Below are 17,146 nucleotides of genomic sequence, written 5' to 3' on the forward strand. Positions count from 1 at the left end.
TATATTCATCAATTGATAATTTAAGACAATCCTGTCAAATACCCTGAATATTTTCGCACTGCAAATTTTGTCAAGACAGAAAATAACTGGAGATGGATATATATTTGCCATAAACAATAGGGTATACAATCAGTGATTATATAGAAAATACAATAATTATCATAAATAATTTTAGTGGTTTGAATAAGTTCTATTTTCTTTCTATTGACATGTTTGCTGTACCTAGTTGTTTGAACTCACTGCCGGCGCACAAGTTGTTCTTTGCCGGTAGTGCCATTTTGTAAGTTAGAATATTTATTTTATCAATCTGTATTATTTTATGGCGAATAAATGCATTTGAATTTGAAAATAATACACGAATAAAAGTAAATACATGAGATATAGAAATGATACTAAGTACTGGCATAAGTGAAACTTGTTCAAATCAAATCAAATTTATTCCCTTACAAAAAATGTTCACAAATAAATACAGATAACAAGGTAAGTTCAAGGTGGGTAATCCTCGATTAGGTATATTTTATAAATTCAGGCTGAATCACAATCATTGATTTTACAAAGAAAAAAGATTGAATAACAAAGTGTGAGCTGAACATGGATGACATGGCGGTATTTTTTTACAAATTCAATAACACTGATTATGAGCTAATTTTTATATCGATAATACTGTTCATGAGGTGGTAGGCCTATAGTGGTATTATTTGAGATACTATTCTCCAATTGGATAGGCCTGAGAATTCGATATTACGATCAGTAATTTTATTCTTGTTGAAATTTTATAAAAGATAACAGGTTCGACTGAGTATAAGCTATACTGTCCCCGATTCATGTCAGTGTCTACGCTTGAATAAAACATATATGATTGGGCAAATATATAGATTCACCCTATCACGAATCAGTGAAGTAAGATCATATAAATATATTTTCAAGAAGGATCTGAATGATAAATAATTAAATAGTCTCCCCGAATATTCAATTCAATTCATTGCAGATAAATTTTGATTGAACAATATCTCTTCAATCTTCACATATAATTAACATCACTTCAAGTGATTCAGTGGCAAAATTACACTTTGCGAGAAAGTAAAATTTTTTGAATTTTGTAAACAATCTATAATTTATTACAATATAGGCTACATTCTTACCTTCTTTCAAACACCATATTTATCAGTGATGATGAAGTCTTAATTATTATTTATACTAGGTAGTGCCACATTTTGGTGGAATATAATAAAACAGTTCTCAACTCCATTCACTATATGTGTGTGGTTTAATATTTTGTGAAGCATGCAGAACTATACTGTATTGTTGTAAAGTTGAGCTTTTTACACATTAATTCGATGAGTCTTTGAAGAAAAGACGGTAATAGATTATTACTAAAATAAATGTCTATAAATGAACGTGGTTATCAGAAGACATTCAAGACTTTGAGCACAGCTCAACAATTTTTATACTATCATAATCCTTATTGAATGTATCAGACTTTTCAAATAGGTTTGTGAAAGCATGCATCTATTATTCAATAATAATTCTATTCAACTCACTGGAATCACTTTGCTCACTTCTTATTTTGACTGGTCAGTAGAATTTGCAAGATATATACAACTTCTTTGTCATGATTGAATAATAAATTGGTGCAGAGATTTTGAAATTTATCGATTGAATGAAGTGCATTCATGCATACAAGCAATAGTGAATTGTTGTATCATGAAAAAGTGTTGTATACATCTATTGTGAAAAATAATTCAAATATCAAATTTCAGGCCAACAGATGACAACTTCTCATGAAATCATCATTAATGGAGATGTAGAATGTTAAATAAAATTTATATGTACAAAATATAACTAATTGTGTTGCTTCAATTTTTGTTCCTCTTTGTGTCACATTCAAATAGAGTTGAAAGGAGTAGTTGGGCCTATAATACAGGTATAATATCAGAGTCGTTCATAAACTATGAAGTCATTCATTTGAACCTAATTTTGAGGCTGAAATATTATCATTGAGTACACCGAACTTATTCATTGTTCAATTTTTCAATTTGAACACAGCAGGCTCAAATCTGCGCTATCATTTGGATCTGATATCATTTTTCAATGATTGTATTCTGATTTAGCATTAGACACTGACAATTTTATCATTACATCTGAGACTATCATTCGAATAGTGAAAAACCTGTTTTTCTGAGAAAACTTTTTATTTTGTTAGCTTGATGATATACAAATCGAAAAACTATGAAAAATATCACCAGTAGAAAGTTTATTTTCAGCCTTTGCACAGCCTTAATCGGCACAATTAAAATAAAATTTCATATAATGATTAAAATTAGAGACCAAACTAGAGCAATAATTTTTCTCAGTTATGAATGCAAAATACTGAAAATGTATCCAATTTTCCAATGTATATGAATCACTCTAGTAAATTGTTCTGTGAGTGTGTGTCAAAAGTCAAATACATACAAAAGGTAGGTAAATAAATGTGAAAAATTACAATCTCTTCACACTAATAGGAGTGGAGAACAAATCTCTATCAGGCACAGTAGTTATCTAAGAGTTAAAGTCAATATTTTGCTGATATGAAGTGTTGTTTGGAATACCGTAATTAGAGTACGGTAACATTTGAGTGATTTAATTGTGTGATTGGTTGCAGGTGTACTGGGCAGGGCCGAGCCTTGGGGGCATTGCTGCCGCCCTGCTCTACACACACGTGTTCGCCGCCCCCACCAAGGGTGAGTACAGCCCCGTTCAGGTCGAGGAGAAAGAGGTAAAGTCTTAGATCAGCACATCAACTATATAGCAATACGAATACACAATGCATGATGCATGTCAAGTAGGGCATTCTAATTGAATTAACCAATTCAATTAGAATGCCCTACTTGACATGCATCATGCATTGTGTATTCGTATTTCTATGGTTGGTGTGCTGATCTAAGACTTTACCTCTTTCTCCTCGACCTGAACGGGGCTGTACTCACCCTTGGTGGGGGCGGCGAACACGTGTGTGTAGAGCAGGGCGGCAGCAATGCCCCCAAGGCTCGGCCCTGCCCAGTACACCTGCAACCAATCACACAATTAATTAAATCACTCAAATTGTTACCGTACTCTAATTACGGTATTCCAAACAACACTTCATATCAGCAAAATATTGACTTTAACTCTTAGATAACTACTGGTTCTGATAGAGATTTGTTCTCCACTCCTATTAGTGTGAAGAGATTGTAATTTTTCACATTTATTTACCTACCTTTTGTATGTATTTGACTTTTGACACACACTCACAGAACAATTTACTAGAGTGATTCATATACATTGGAAAATTGGATACATTTTCAGTATTTTGCATTCATAACTGAGAAAAATTATTGCTCTAGTTTGGTCTCTAATTTTAATCATTATATGAAATTTTATTTTAATTGTACCGATTAAGGCTGTGCAAAGGCTAAAAATAAACTTTATACTGGTGATATTTTTCATAGTTTTTCGATTTGTATATCATCAAGCTATCAAAATGAAAAAGTTTTGTCAGGAAAACATTTTTTCCGATTATTACTTATTGAGATATATGAGCGCCTAAAGTTCAAATTTTGAAACAGAACATTTCAAATTCGGTAAGAGATAAATCCATGACTTTCAGAGGATAAATTCTTCATGGTGTTTTGATTTAATGGAACAATAATGTTTTAAAAATATTGATTTTTGAGAAAGTTATTCAATTTACCAAAAATGACCAAAAATACCTTTTTTAGTTATTTTTTTGTAAATTGAATAACTTAATCAAAAATTTATATTTTCAGGATTTTTGTTTTTAGAAATGCACTAAATTTCATGGATTTATTTCTTATCGAATTTGAAATGTTCTATCCAAAAATTTGAACTTTAGGCGCTCATATCTCCAAAGCAATAATCGAAAAACATGTTTTTCGATTATTGCTTTGGAGATATGAGCGCCTAAAGTTCAAATTTTGAAACAGAACATTTCAAATTCGATAAGAAATAAATCCATGAAATTTAGTGCATTTCTAAAAACAAAAAATCCTGAAAATATAAATTTTTGATTAAGTTATTCAATTTACAAAAAAATAACTAAAAAAGGTATTTTTGGTCATTTTTGGTAAATTGAATAACTTTCTCAAAAATCAATATTTTTAAAACATTATTGTTCCATTAAATCAAAACACCATGAAGAATTTATCCTCTGAAAGTCATGGATTTATCTCTTACCGAATTTGAAATGTTCTATCCAAAAATTTGAACTTTAGGCGCTCATATCTCCAAAGCAATAATCGAAAAACATGTTTTTCGATTATTGCTTTGGAGATATGAGCGCCTAAAGTTCAAATTTTTTGGATAGAACATTTCAAATTCGATAAGAAATAAATCCATGAAATTTAGTGCATTTCTAAAAACAAAAAATCCTGAAAATATAAATTTTTGATTAAGTTATTCAATTTACAAAAAAATAACTAAAAAAGGTATTTTTGGTCATTTTTGGTAAATTGAATAACTTTCTCAAAAATCAATATTTTTAAAACATTATTGTTCCATTAAATCAAAACACCATGAAGAATTTATCCTCTGAAAGTCATGGATTTATCTCTTACCGAATTTGAAATGTTCTGTTTCAATATATCAAAATGAAAAAGTTTTCTCAGGAAAACATTTTTTTTTCCGATTATTACTTTTTGAGTTACGAGCGCCTAAAGTTCAAATTTTTGGGACAGAACATTTCAGATTCGATAAGAAATAAATCCATGAGATTTAGTGGATAAATTCTTCATGGTATTGGTGATTGAATAAAACAAAAATTTCCTGAAAATATAAATTTTTGATGAAGTTATTCAATTTACCAAAAATAACTGTTTTGAGTTATATTTGGTCATTTTTAGTAAATTGAATAACTTTCTCAAAAATCAATATTTTCAAAACATTTTTGTTTCATTGAATCAAAAACACCATGAAGAATTTATCCTCTGAAACTCATGGATTTATCTCTTACCGAATTTGAAATGTTCTGTCCCAAAATTTTGAACTTCAGGCGCTCATATCTCGAAAAGCAATGATCGAAAAAAATGTTTTTCTGAGAAAACTTTTAATTTTGATAGCTTGATGATATACAAATCGAAAAACTTTGAAAAATACCACCAGTAGAAAGTTTATTTTTATCCTTTGCACAGCCTTAAGCATTTTTTATCATTATTCATACATTTCAACAGCTACATACTATTGTACATTGTACTCGCTTGCAGTACGTTTTTCAATAATTGAGATCACAATAATATAGAAATGCCATGCTCCCTGTTCTAGCGTTGTGAATGTGTGTTTCTACTCCTAATAATACTGGTTAACTCTAAGCTTCATAATTACTTCCCGTTGATTTGAAACCCACCTAAAACTATAATATCTCACACCATTAATCATTTAGCGATAGGTCATTTCCCCCCACACACAAATTCATTTGAATCCTGTGGGCAACATACTCAGCAAAAAAAATTGAATATAATTATTTTCACATTCAATGTATTGAAACCATACAACAAGAATTTTGATGATCTCCTTAGCAGTATTTTCTAGAAAAACTCTATCCATCACCTTTAATAGCCAATAATAATAAATTAAGTAAGATTCAGTTTCAAAAGAAGTAAGTTATATTGTCAATACTGTTTTTCATGTTGTTGTATTGATTTATATGGGACTAAATTACTTCTGATGTTCTGTTGTATCTAGAATTCTAGAGTGAATCAGTGAAAGGACTTTGAAATAATTTTTTGTATAATGTTCACACTTACCCAGTGATTCTTCCAGATGTTGGCAATGACTGCAGAGCCGAATGTACGAGCGGGGTTCATGCTTGAGCCAGTGTAATCAATCTGAAAATGAACATTATTTTAAATTTTAGTATGTTGTAATACTAAGAAGATTTATGGAGGTTTCAATCAGGGATATAATATCTTTGACATGATTATTCCCAGAACAAAGTTCTGGTTTAAGAAATGAATTCCAAGTTCAAAGTTTGTTTAAAAATAGGCGCCAATTAAACATTTTTGTAGACCTTGAGCCACAACACAGAACGTTTCTATGCCTTTCGGTTCACAGCTCCGGAAGCTGTGGTAGATTAGTAATAGCTTTAATGATAATAATTATTCCCTCTAAAGCATGATATTCAATAATTTTGTGAAAATGAAGAAATCAATTCTTATAGTTCAACTTACTATCTGGAAAATACTATAGTGTGATACCAATTTAATTTTCAAGATGATCAACTTCGTGGCCGGTTTTTCATGAACATATTATAATCTATAGGATGCTTACACAGTATCATTATAGCCTACATGAAATAAATTTAATTTAAACAAATACATTCATCACTGATATCTTCCATCACTATTAAAGAATGTTCCCAATTTATTTGATAAATTAATCTCAAACCCTGTAAGAGTGTTTGCTACATAGGTAGGCCTACTTCAAGAAATTTGATTGAATATTTTTAGCAGAGTTAACTCTTGAAAGCTCTTTTCTTCTTTATAACCTCTGAAGGTTATAGGTCAGGACTGAGAATTCCACATATTATTCCATTCAAGAAACAATTTACAGATGAAACTTCACATAAAATTATCAGAAAATGCATTTATAGCCTCGTGCTAGCTTTGATCTTGATACAACGGGAATTACATTTTTCTTCAAGGTTCATGATTTTCCATGATCATTATTTTTCAGCAGATGTGACACTTTTCTACGATTTTCTACGATAGGATGAGAATCAAGATGATATGATAAGCACCCTCATATTATGTTGTATTATAGAAATCATAAAAAACCTCACAATGATTGTACAAGAGAGAATAAGTTGAAGAAACAAGTGAAGGCTTCACCAAGAGCTGCTGGTGTTTTTGTGATCCTCTCCTCATACTCTAATACAGTTTCCAAGTTGTATTATCAGAGAGAAGTTCAGGTGGATCATCTCAACTTATCCAAATTTTAAAATTTCATAACTTTTTGTAATCAAATACCGTAGAACCACCAGTAGTCAAATCTCAAATAAATGAATCTATTCACTTACTGTGACAACGAGATCTCTCGTCAGGTCCGCCATCTTCATGGTTGAGAATAAATTAATTTATTGAAGGAATTTGACTGCTAGTCGTTCTATTTGATAACAAGAAAGTGATAAGATATTAAGATCGAAACAAGTGGAGACGATTTACCTGATCTTCTCATGATAATACAACTTGGAAACTGTGTATTTGAGGTGGTGGAGAGGATTACAGGAGCATCAACTCTTGGTGAAGCCATGCACTTATATCATTAACTTATTCCCTCTTTTACAATAATTGTGAGGTATTCGTACGATTTTCATAATAAAAACACTTCATTCACATGGGCTACTTTTTAAATTGATAGAACAATATAAAAAATCTTAAAGCACCCTTCATTTAAAAAAAAAACTTTAATTTGTTTTTATTTTATTGTAAAGTTTTTTTTTGAAAATAAAGGGTGCTTTAAGATTTTTATATTGTTTTATTGATTTCTATAATCTATAGAGTGCCTGTCGCATCCACACTGATGTGGGCTACTTCATGGTATCATCTATTTTTTCTGCAATAAATTGAAATTGGTACCGTAGTCGTTCTATTTGATATCAGAAAAGTGAATAAATAGTAAGCAGTTCATGATGGATAACTATAATTGAAGAATTCAATATTTTACATTAAAGAAGTCAATATACATTGAACAATTTAATATTTTTCCGCCACACTGCACAGAAAGCAGCTGTTTTCCAGTCCCTACGTAGATCTGAAAGACATTGTTTGCAGACGACTCTCGTCTGACGTCAGAACAGGTTTCTTTCTGGCTGAGGCCGGAAAGGGTACCCTTTCTCGCTAAATTTCTAGTGTGCTAAAACAGCTGATCAAAAAACTTTTCATTATTTCAGTTTATTATACCATGATTAAAACATTTATAATAATATCATCATATTATCATTTGAAAGAATAAAAAAGTATAAACTCAACCTCCCACATAATTGAACATAATCTTTTAGGTTATTTAGACAAATCAGAATGAAAAATAAAAATACTTGGACAATTTCCTGATATTCAGATTACCTCAGATTTGCTAGAGCTATGACCTTCCACTTTTGCTTTTGGAAATATAAATATATATATATTGTTTATTTTTCTGTGTGGCGAAAAATAGCGTTCGCACCACGGGCAAAAATGTTTTTCCGGCTCTCAATCTTTTCTAGTCCTCGGCCTACGGCCTCGGACTTGAAAACCGATTTCGAGCCGGAAAAGTCTCATTTTCGGCCCTAGGTGCGAAATATACTATACATTAAAGAAGTCAATATTTTCATTGAAGAAGTCATTTTTGGAGGGAACTTACAGCACCAAGATGTCCAAGAGCAACAGTGAGTCCAATGATAACAGCAGCCGGCGCTTTGAGGTCAGCCTTGTTCGGGTCGCAGACTCCAAACACGACCAGAACCAGGATGAATCCGAGGAAGAACTCGATTCCGAATCCCTGCACGGCTGTCAGGCCACTCGCCTCGTTGATGGTGGTCATACCGAGGCCGCTCTCTGCGTATGCGGGAGGTGTCAGGGCCTGCACAGTCACCAATCACTAATAATTATCCACACTCAAATTGATTGTTAATTTCTCATTTACTTGATTTGTTTTGCGCACAGTGGTTAATATGAAACAAAGTTCAAAGATTAAACTGGATTAATTCTAAGATATGGAGAAAAACTTCCCCATTTATCAAGTGGAGAAAGGGTCAGTTGAGAGGAGCCGAAATTTTTAATTTGGCTCACAAGAATTCTACTAATAACGGAGAGTCTGTAGACCTGATTAATTTGGTCATGATAAAATAGGTTTGATATTTTTCTCTCAAATCAAATAAGATTGGTAAAACCACTGTCATATTGAATATTCAAGGAATGATAATTCACTATAGTCAGTAAATTTATCAAGTCCACTCTTCTTGTAAATTAATAGATTTACTGATTAGTTCAGTTAACCAGAGATAATCTATACGAGGGATTTAATCGAATTAATTGTGAAGAGAATTCAAAATGTTTTTACTAGTTTGTGTTTCTTGGATAGTTCCAGTTTTCTTAAATAACTCAATATTATTCGTGACAAGTTGTAATGGAGTGGAATACATTTCTAATCAATTTATTAATTCAAGCCATCTACATTCAAAATTTATAGTTTTCATGTTTATTTTGGACTAAAATTTTATAAAACTTGTACATGTAAAATTCTAATCTTATCTTGTCACCAATAAGTTTGGAAGAAAAATAGCACAAGGACTACCTTATTATTTCATCGACCAATTTTATTACCTGCTACATTAGTGTCTTTGCATTGTATATAAATAAATAATCCTGAAAACATGTTCAAATTCATTTATACTATTCGTGGGCTGCATATTTCTGTACATTATAATTATTGAGATAATAAAGCTGATATTAAATTGAAAAAAAAACTCACCTTGAGTGCTGCAGATCCACCGATCGCTCCAAGGCACTGTGCAACGATGTAAAGCAGTGCTCTGATAATAGTCACTTTTCCAGTCACCATGAAGCCAAACGTCACAGCTGGGTTGATGTGTGCACCACTCACGTGACCCAATGACTGAAATATACCAAAATAGAAGCATGAATATTCAGTGACTATGTAAGGTAATTGTAAATAAAAATCATGAAGGAATCGCTAACAAGAATGATTGTTAATCATAGAAACAACAATAACTTTCCACTCTGCTTTTTTTTTGATGTGAGCCAATAATGAGATATGAGATAGATTTGATAGGTACTCCAAACTGTATTTTAAACAGTTTTTTTTTTTATTTTTGAGCTGGTTAATAATTAATTTACTGAATGTAGTATTAATAGTCAATAAGCTTGAGAATACATAGAAATTGTTTCCTTCCTCTCTGTAAAAATCTGAGTATGCAAGTCTGGTTTGCGCACAGGTTTGCGCATTATTTGCCCATGCAGACCATTTCCTTGAAAGTTATTCAGCTCAGTGCATTCATTTTATTGTTTTTTTTTTGTTCTTAGTATTGAAACTGTGTTTGAGTACATGACATTTTCATTTTGTAATTTTCATTTTTTTGGAAATAAATATGTTTCTGTCTGTCGGTCTTTCAGTAGGTATTCTAAGATTGACTAATTTTGGTATAAACATCATTTTTATGAAATGCAACCATTTTTCACAAACTAATTCTGACAACAGAGTTGTCTTACATAATGATAAAACTCATCAATCCAAAAGAATGTTACGGAAACCAATTATTATTATGTTCCACTATTTAAAATCACCTTTTTCTCCACCAAAATGTTCAATTTTGTGCTTCATTGTCTATAAAAAATATTCTGTAATCATGAAATAGTTGAGTGTTTTTTTTTCAAGATCTATAGAATAATGTGATAACTGATGGAGCTAGAATAGCTTTATTGTTCCAACAAAATTGCGGCTTTATGAATGAATAGATAATGATAAAAACTGTTAAAAATTTGGCACATATTCCAATCCATTACATAAGTTTTGGGGTTACTCTAATATTTTGCTAATAAGGGCTAATCTACTGTAGATAAAAATAATGTTTATAATTTCTATTTCTGCATTATTATTTTTATCAACTTGATTTTGAATGACTATAATAATAGTTGTATAATTGGCTTCAATTATAATTTGAGGTCGAATGTCGAAAATGTTATCAATTATATCAAATTTAGTGACCCATGTCAACGAAATTATCTTTTTTCATTGAATATTGCTACAGTATATCATATAGTGAGGTCCAATTTATAATGGCAGTGTTTGATTAGCAATGGTATTGCTATCCTTGTCTACCATTCAACAAAGCGGATAGCGCTATCTCTTTCTCGCTTTGATCTGTTGCCAGATCGTCTTTAAACAATGTAGAATCGATTATTAATTAACAAAAAATCCATTTTAATTATTAAAATTCATTATAGACCTATTTAAAAATGATAATTTATATAATATCATTGATTATTTTAAACGAGAATGAACAGTTAGTATTACATCAATAAACCTGTATCAGCTGCCATCTATAGAAGGCATTGACAACCCTGAGGATCGGCAATGTTGTTCTGCTATCTTTCTTCACTGTCATTATAACGTGAACCTCACTATAGTCATTCACATACTATAATTATTCTTAACTCATAAGTGTTAAATTTGTATCAATTAGTGATGCGGTGCAGTAATAGATTTTCCTAATTCAGCTTTGTATATATATTTACTTAAAAATAAAATATTGTACTTCAAATGAAATACCGGTTTTATCAATTCTATAGTTTTTCTAGAATGGTACCGTAGCATTTCTGGAATAAATTTACCAATCCATCCCACCTATAGGCCTACACTGATCTTGCAGAAAAATAATGGGAGAGACTAGTTTGAAAAGATAAATTTAAAAAATTCAAATCAATTCACCTATCCATCTCATCTATAGGCCTACACTGATCTTGTAGAAAAATAATGGGAAAACTAGAAAGATGAATCTTTAAAATCAAATTTTTATGAGTGTTGTTTGGTGGGGAGTCTCTCACACGGTACTATTGTTGAAATATAATATAATTCATACGAGAGCTCTGGCTACTATTCTATTAATTTATGGGAGAATGCCTATATTGTCGATATTATCTCTGAACATCGGTTTTTGAACCCTTTTGAAACCATATTTTTAATCTCCCCTCTATTCAATGCCAGGGTTTACAATCACTTCCTTCAACAGGAAGTTTTCCTGTTGCACAGGTCGTTGGAACATAACGTTGACGGAATACCTGTTACTTTTTTGGATTTTTTTAAAGAAGACAGGAACTTCGGGTGCGTTGTCATGATGGGTTGTGTATACAGTGAGGAGTACCTACACAGAATATGAATTGCCACCACGCTTTAATTAGCAACAGGTCATGCATCGTTGCGTTATCACTATTATAATTTCCTCTCTTGTTTTCAAAAATCTATGTACATAGAGCAAGCTCTATAGTGAGGTCCACGTTATAATGGCAGTGGAGAAAGATAGGAGAACAACGTTGCCGATTCTCACTGTCTTGCAATGCCTTCTTGACGGTAGCTGATACAGGTTTATTAATGTAATATTGTAAACAGTGAACAAATATTGTAATGAAATAAACAATCTTTCTGTCGATGACAAAGGTTGTTCAAAGACAAAAACACTGTTCATTGAACTTTTTTAATTTTAAAACTCTAAAATCCTGATCAATATGAGACAAATATATGATTCATATATATGTCCCATATGACCAGGTGACAATATTAACTGTTCATTCTCGTTTAAAATAATCAATTATATTTTTCTGAGCAAGGAATTATATTTTTCAATAATTTTATAGTGAATTTTCATAATTAAGATGAAATCTTTTGTTAATTAATTATTAAATATCGGGGACCGAGCTTCGCTCTGGAGTAAAAAACATAAAAAAATTATTACGAAAGAAGAAAATAAAATAATATTCATACAGAAATGTTCTATCCAATCACAGTAAATTGAGATTATTACCCAGAGGAATGCGAAAATTTCCCTCACAAAGGCCCAGTTGCACAAAAACCGGTTAAATTTTAATCCTGATTAACTTTACGTGAACCAAATCAGAGAAGACCATTTCAAAAAGATGTATCTACTGGAATTAATCAGTATTCAAAATAACCCGGCTTTTTTGCAACCGGAACTAAGTGCCTGATTGCGAGAAAGAGATAGCTGAATGATTACAAAAGTTCAACAGCTGAGTCATAATTTTGACACAGTCCCACACACATGAACTCGCTCACTCACTTCCATCACCAACAGACGACGAAATAATTATTATCAACTGTTTTTCCAAGGATGAATAATAATTATCCTTTTGATGTCCTTCAGCGAGTTTTCCCAGGGATGAGACCTAGTGCAATCGAATCTTTATATTATAAACCTACTATGTTCTGAATTTCGTGAAAATCGATAGAGCCGTTTTCGAGATCCGGTGAAATACAAACATATAAACATCTAAACATCGAAACATATAAACAGAAGCTGCTCGTTTAATATTATAGGATTCTACATTGTTAAAAAAGTCTGGCAACAGAGCAAAGCGAGAAAGAGATAGCGCTACCCGCTTTGTTGAATGATAGACAAGGATAGCAATACCATTTCTAATCAAACACTGCCATTATAACGTGGACCACACTATAGTTCAACTTTCCAATTTTGCTTTCCTGCATACTGTATCTTGGTAATATGAGTATAGTATGCCGTTCATATTATTGGAGTAGTTAGGCCTATGATATATCCATATTATAATGCAATTATAGTATGACGTCATTTAGTTAGTTCCCCATAAATAATTTCTGTATCTAAAAAATATGGACGGATGTCGGGCATGCCCTCTTGTTCAACCGTTGTATGCATTTGACGATCAAAAACTATCTCTTATGAAAATTATTATCAACGTGACATTGAAAATAAGTGGAATAAACTGCATCCAAAATAATCAACAGTGCACTTCCGAATGGGGGAATTAGAGCATTGATGTGTGAGGGAAGTGGAACCAGTGTTGTAGAACACCTCCATGAATGAAAACTGAAATCGTTCCATTCAATGAATTGATCGCTGCGTTATTTTTTCATAATAATTAGAAGAATGAAAATCGTAATGACGCGACAATCGGATGTTTTGATTGCATGCAATATTATCAAACTGTGAAACAATTCTCATTTGATTATTCTGCTTCCTGTTGTGAATTTTACTATAATGAATATTTTTACTATAATGTTGATAAAATTGTTTCTGAATGGAGGTTTAAGCTGGATTTGCACTTGACAGTGACAATGTAATTTCCATTATGAGCTCTAATTGAAATATTCTCACTTTGACCGGACGAGTGAGTATGAATAATAGGTACCATAATATTATAACTTATGGGAATCATATCCTTACTGTACCGGACACTTTCACGTGTATATGATATATATATAGGAGGAATCCAGCTCTAGCACGAACTGCTAAACCCAAAAATATATCTGGCCTGCTTGAATTTTTTTTCTTCCCACATAAATCCCCCCACAAATGTTAGGGGGATTCCAAACATCTTTTATAGTCTGTTTTCACTATTGTATTTTTTTCCTTCTCTATTATTTTTTTTTTTTTTTTGTTCGTCAAAGTGCAACCAGCAAGGGAGCATCACTCTTGCAGTATAATATTATAACACGGAAAGTTATATCTACATTTTTTATTCTTAGATTTGATTTGAAATCTTGGACCACGTTTCTAAAATCTACCTTGATGTAAAAGCCCCTTATATTTTGGCCGCTTCAGTCAATAAGCCTGATCATAGTGGTTCGACTATATTTCATTCAGTACCTGTTGCCATACAACCAAATAATACTCATATCGACGTATGAGTCTCGAGATTTCTGCTCCAACTACTGTTTGCAAGGCCTTTTCTTTTAGATACATTTGTTGTTAGTGGACTCGCTTACAATTTTTGCTCAGATTTTTTCTTTCTTTTTTCCTGCCTTCTTCTCCATTTCTTCCCTTTTCCACTCCTCTTTACCCTTCATTCCTTACTTTTACACCCTCTATCTGCCTACTACATGGGAAACCATAGCACAGAATAAGTACAGAATGGAAACTTGTAATAAATCGCCTATCTAACCAATGCTTTTTACATGACCCCAATACTAAACACATCACGTGACCTTGGGAAGTTCCAATCCTGGTCTTCTGATTGGCTCGTAGCAGTGAACGAGATCAATTGATCCGGATCATTAAAGTGATCCGAACCTACCATCAATACTATTACAATGCGGCGCTTCCTAACAAGATGGCGGATTTTAGCGTCAGGGTACTAGCCAAGTTTCCGTACTGTATGTATACTGTGACCATAGTTGGCTAGGTATTTATTTTTCCTGTATTGTTTTCTTTTCAGCACACCCCATCATGAAGCCTGTTTTTGTATTCTATTAGAAACTTATTTTTGATTGTGATTTTTGTATTTTGATTTCTTTTATGTATTTTTTGTTGAACTGAATAAAATTATTGATATATTGATATTGAATATTATACTATATCATTACTACCAATTAGTACCTAAATAATTATTGTTGGTGTATACCTGCACAGACAACAAATAGGCTAGCTCAACGAGTTTTATTTGGCCTCTCACTCAGTTAAACCTACAGTAATCATTGTGGATTGACGATATGACCAATGATAGTTACCTGCACACAAGCCATGATGGCCAGCCCAAAGGAGAGGGCAATGACAACGATGTTAGGCGCCGCATTGGAGTTGGCCGCCTGGTTGAGGTCGAGCACTGACAGGCAGCCGAAGAAGTTGAGCACAAAGTTGCCGACCAACTCGGCCACCAGAGCGCGGCCCAGGTTGCTCTTGTTGTCTGTCACCTCCGACACGCCCAGTCGAGACTTGAACGCCGACATGATTCTGAAACACACGCCGAAAACAATTAATTTTAGAGGGGAGGTCTTTTATTATTTATAATATTTGAGATAATATAAAACAATATAATATTTATGAAATAAATATTTCTTTATTATTCAATCTAAAATTCTGAAACATGAATGTTTCAAGGGTACTAGTTATTTTCTATTATCATTAGCCACTTTATTTGATACAGTGGCTAATGATAATAGTATTGTGCCTGAGATGATTAATTTATTTTCAAATTATGATGATCATTTTATCAATTTTAATTTCAATGCTAGAATTTTACTTATTATTGAAAGTTCTGTTGTATTGTGATAGGATAGTCAACAAACGTAGTGCTAACGTGCTATGAAGAAACTTATGTTTGTGGATTTACTGTTTATAGAGACTTCCATTATAGTATTGTCATAAAAAAATATTTTATTCATTTTATGGTACTTTTTATTGTCATTCAAGTGGTGAAAAGTATAATTATTGTATTTTATAATTGTCTTGATGAAATAAACATCTATTCTATTATATAATAATATTGGAATAAACAATAAAAAATACAGCCAAAAACACATCGCTAATGCACATCTGAAACACACATCTAAAACCATAAATTTGAGAAAAAGTATTTTATAATTCATAGTATTTGAGAGAATATAAAACAATACGATATTCATATAATAATAAGATTGGATTAAAAAATCAAGGAGAAAAGAAAGGATACGATATTTGAAGAGTATCCAGGCTATTCTAAAGTAGTCCTAGAGATGAAAATAAGAGCAATCGCTTCAAGAATCGAAGCAAGATTGATAAAGTGAAGGAAGAAAAAGCCAAAAAAATCTAATACTGGTGGGCAAATAAAGAGATAGATTTTTTAAAAAGTTTATGTTAATGAGCATTTACTGGATTTTTTTTCTTATGATGAGGGAAATGTCTCTTGTATGTTAATTGGCTGATAAAAAGAGAAAATAATCATCCTTGAAAGTAGGCTACTAATAATCAATTGTTTATGACATTAGATTCATGAATTCAATATTAGAGTGAGAAAAGCGGTATCTTATAGAATTGGAATGGAAGTATCTGAATTTATAAATCTACCTTGTGAAAATAATTAAGGACTGAAAATTTTGTGAAGTGAACAACTACAACACTTAATCTAATTCGGACTATGTGTAACCTTATCCAAATTTGGGAGAGGAAAAACACAAGGTAACCTTATTTTTCCTCTCCCTATCATTTTGATGTTGTACTTATTGTATAAATCAATAAGGAATAAAGTCAGCTAATTTGCAAATGCTTAGGCTACAGATATGGTGAAATTCTGTGGCACTTGGAAAAATATCCACTAAATTAATATGTAAGCAATACTAATATGGTACTGTACCGTGATAAGAATTATTGTCATTGAATTTCAAAATACTGTAATAGAATGGAAAGATTGAAACTTGTCGGTAGAATTATTTTCATTCAAAGAACTTTTTGAACAGGTCAGTGGTGCACTGGTGTAGAATATCAAAGTCTTTTTCAGTTTTGAAGCTGCGTAAGAAAAAATATTGATAACAATAATGTTGTTTGAGTGAACACTGATAAACTTAGTAGGTGCCATTCATTTATAAATAGTAACAATTAACGGATAATTTTATGAGCTTTCTCCGATTTCTCCCATTATAAATAGCAATAAAT

At 31.8% G+C, this 17,146-nt stretch overlaps 1 protein-coding gene across 4 annotated transcripts in view; it reads right to left on the minus strand.

Moving 5' to 3' along the window:
• Positions 1-17,146, minus strand: part of LOC111055654 (aquaporin) — a 67,294-nt gene that overhangs the window by 2,515 nt on the left and 47,633 nt on the right. For 3 of the 4 annotated variants that reach the window (XM_039433133.1, XM_039433131.1, XM_039433134.1), the window contains exons 2-6: positions 15,247-15,469; positions 9,484-9,627; positions 8,374-8,592; positions 5,781-5,861; positions 2,935-3,048 (exon numbers count right to left, since the gene is read on the minus strand). In XM_039433133.1, the coding sequence (XP_039289067.1) occupies positions 2,935-3,048; positions 5,781-5,861; positions 8,374-8,592; positions 9,484-9,627; positions 15,247-15,465 (777 nt within the window). In that variant the 5' untranslated portion in view covers positions 15,466-15,469. The remainder of the gene's footprint in view (positions 1-2,934; positions 3,049-5,780; positions 5,862-8,373; positions 8,593-9,483; positions 9,628-15,246; positions 15,470-17,146) is intronic. The other variant, XM_039433132.1, reaches the window with a different exon arrangement.

The sequence above is a fragment of the Nilaparvata lugens genome, chromosome 7 (assembly GCF_014356525.2).
Source record: "Nilaparvata lugens isolate BPH chromosome 7, ASM1435652v1, whole genome shotgun sequence".
NCBI lineage: Eukaryota > Metazoa > Arthropoda > Insecta > Hemiptera > Delphacidae > Nilaparvata > Nilaparvata lugens.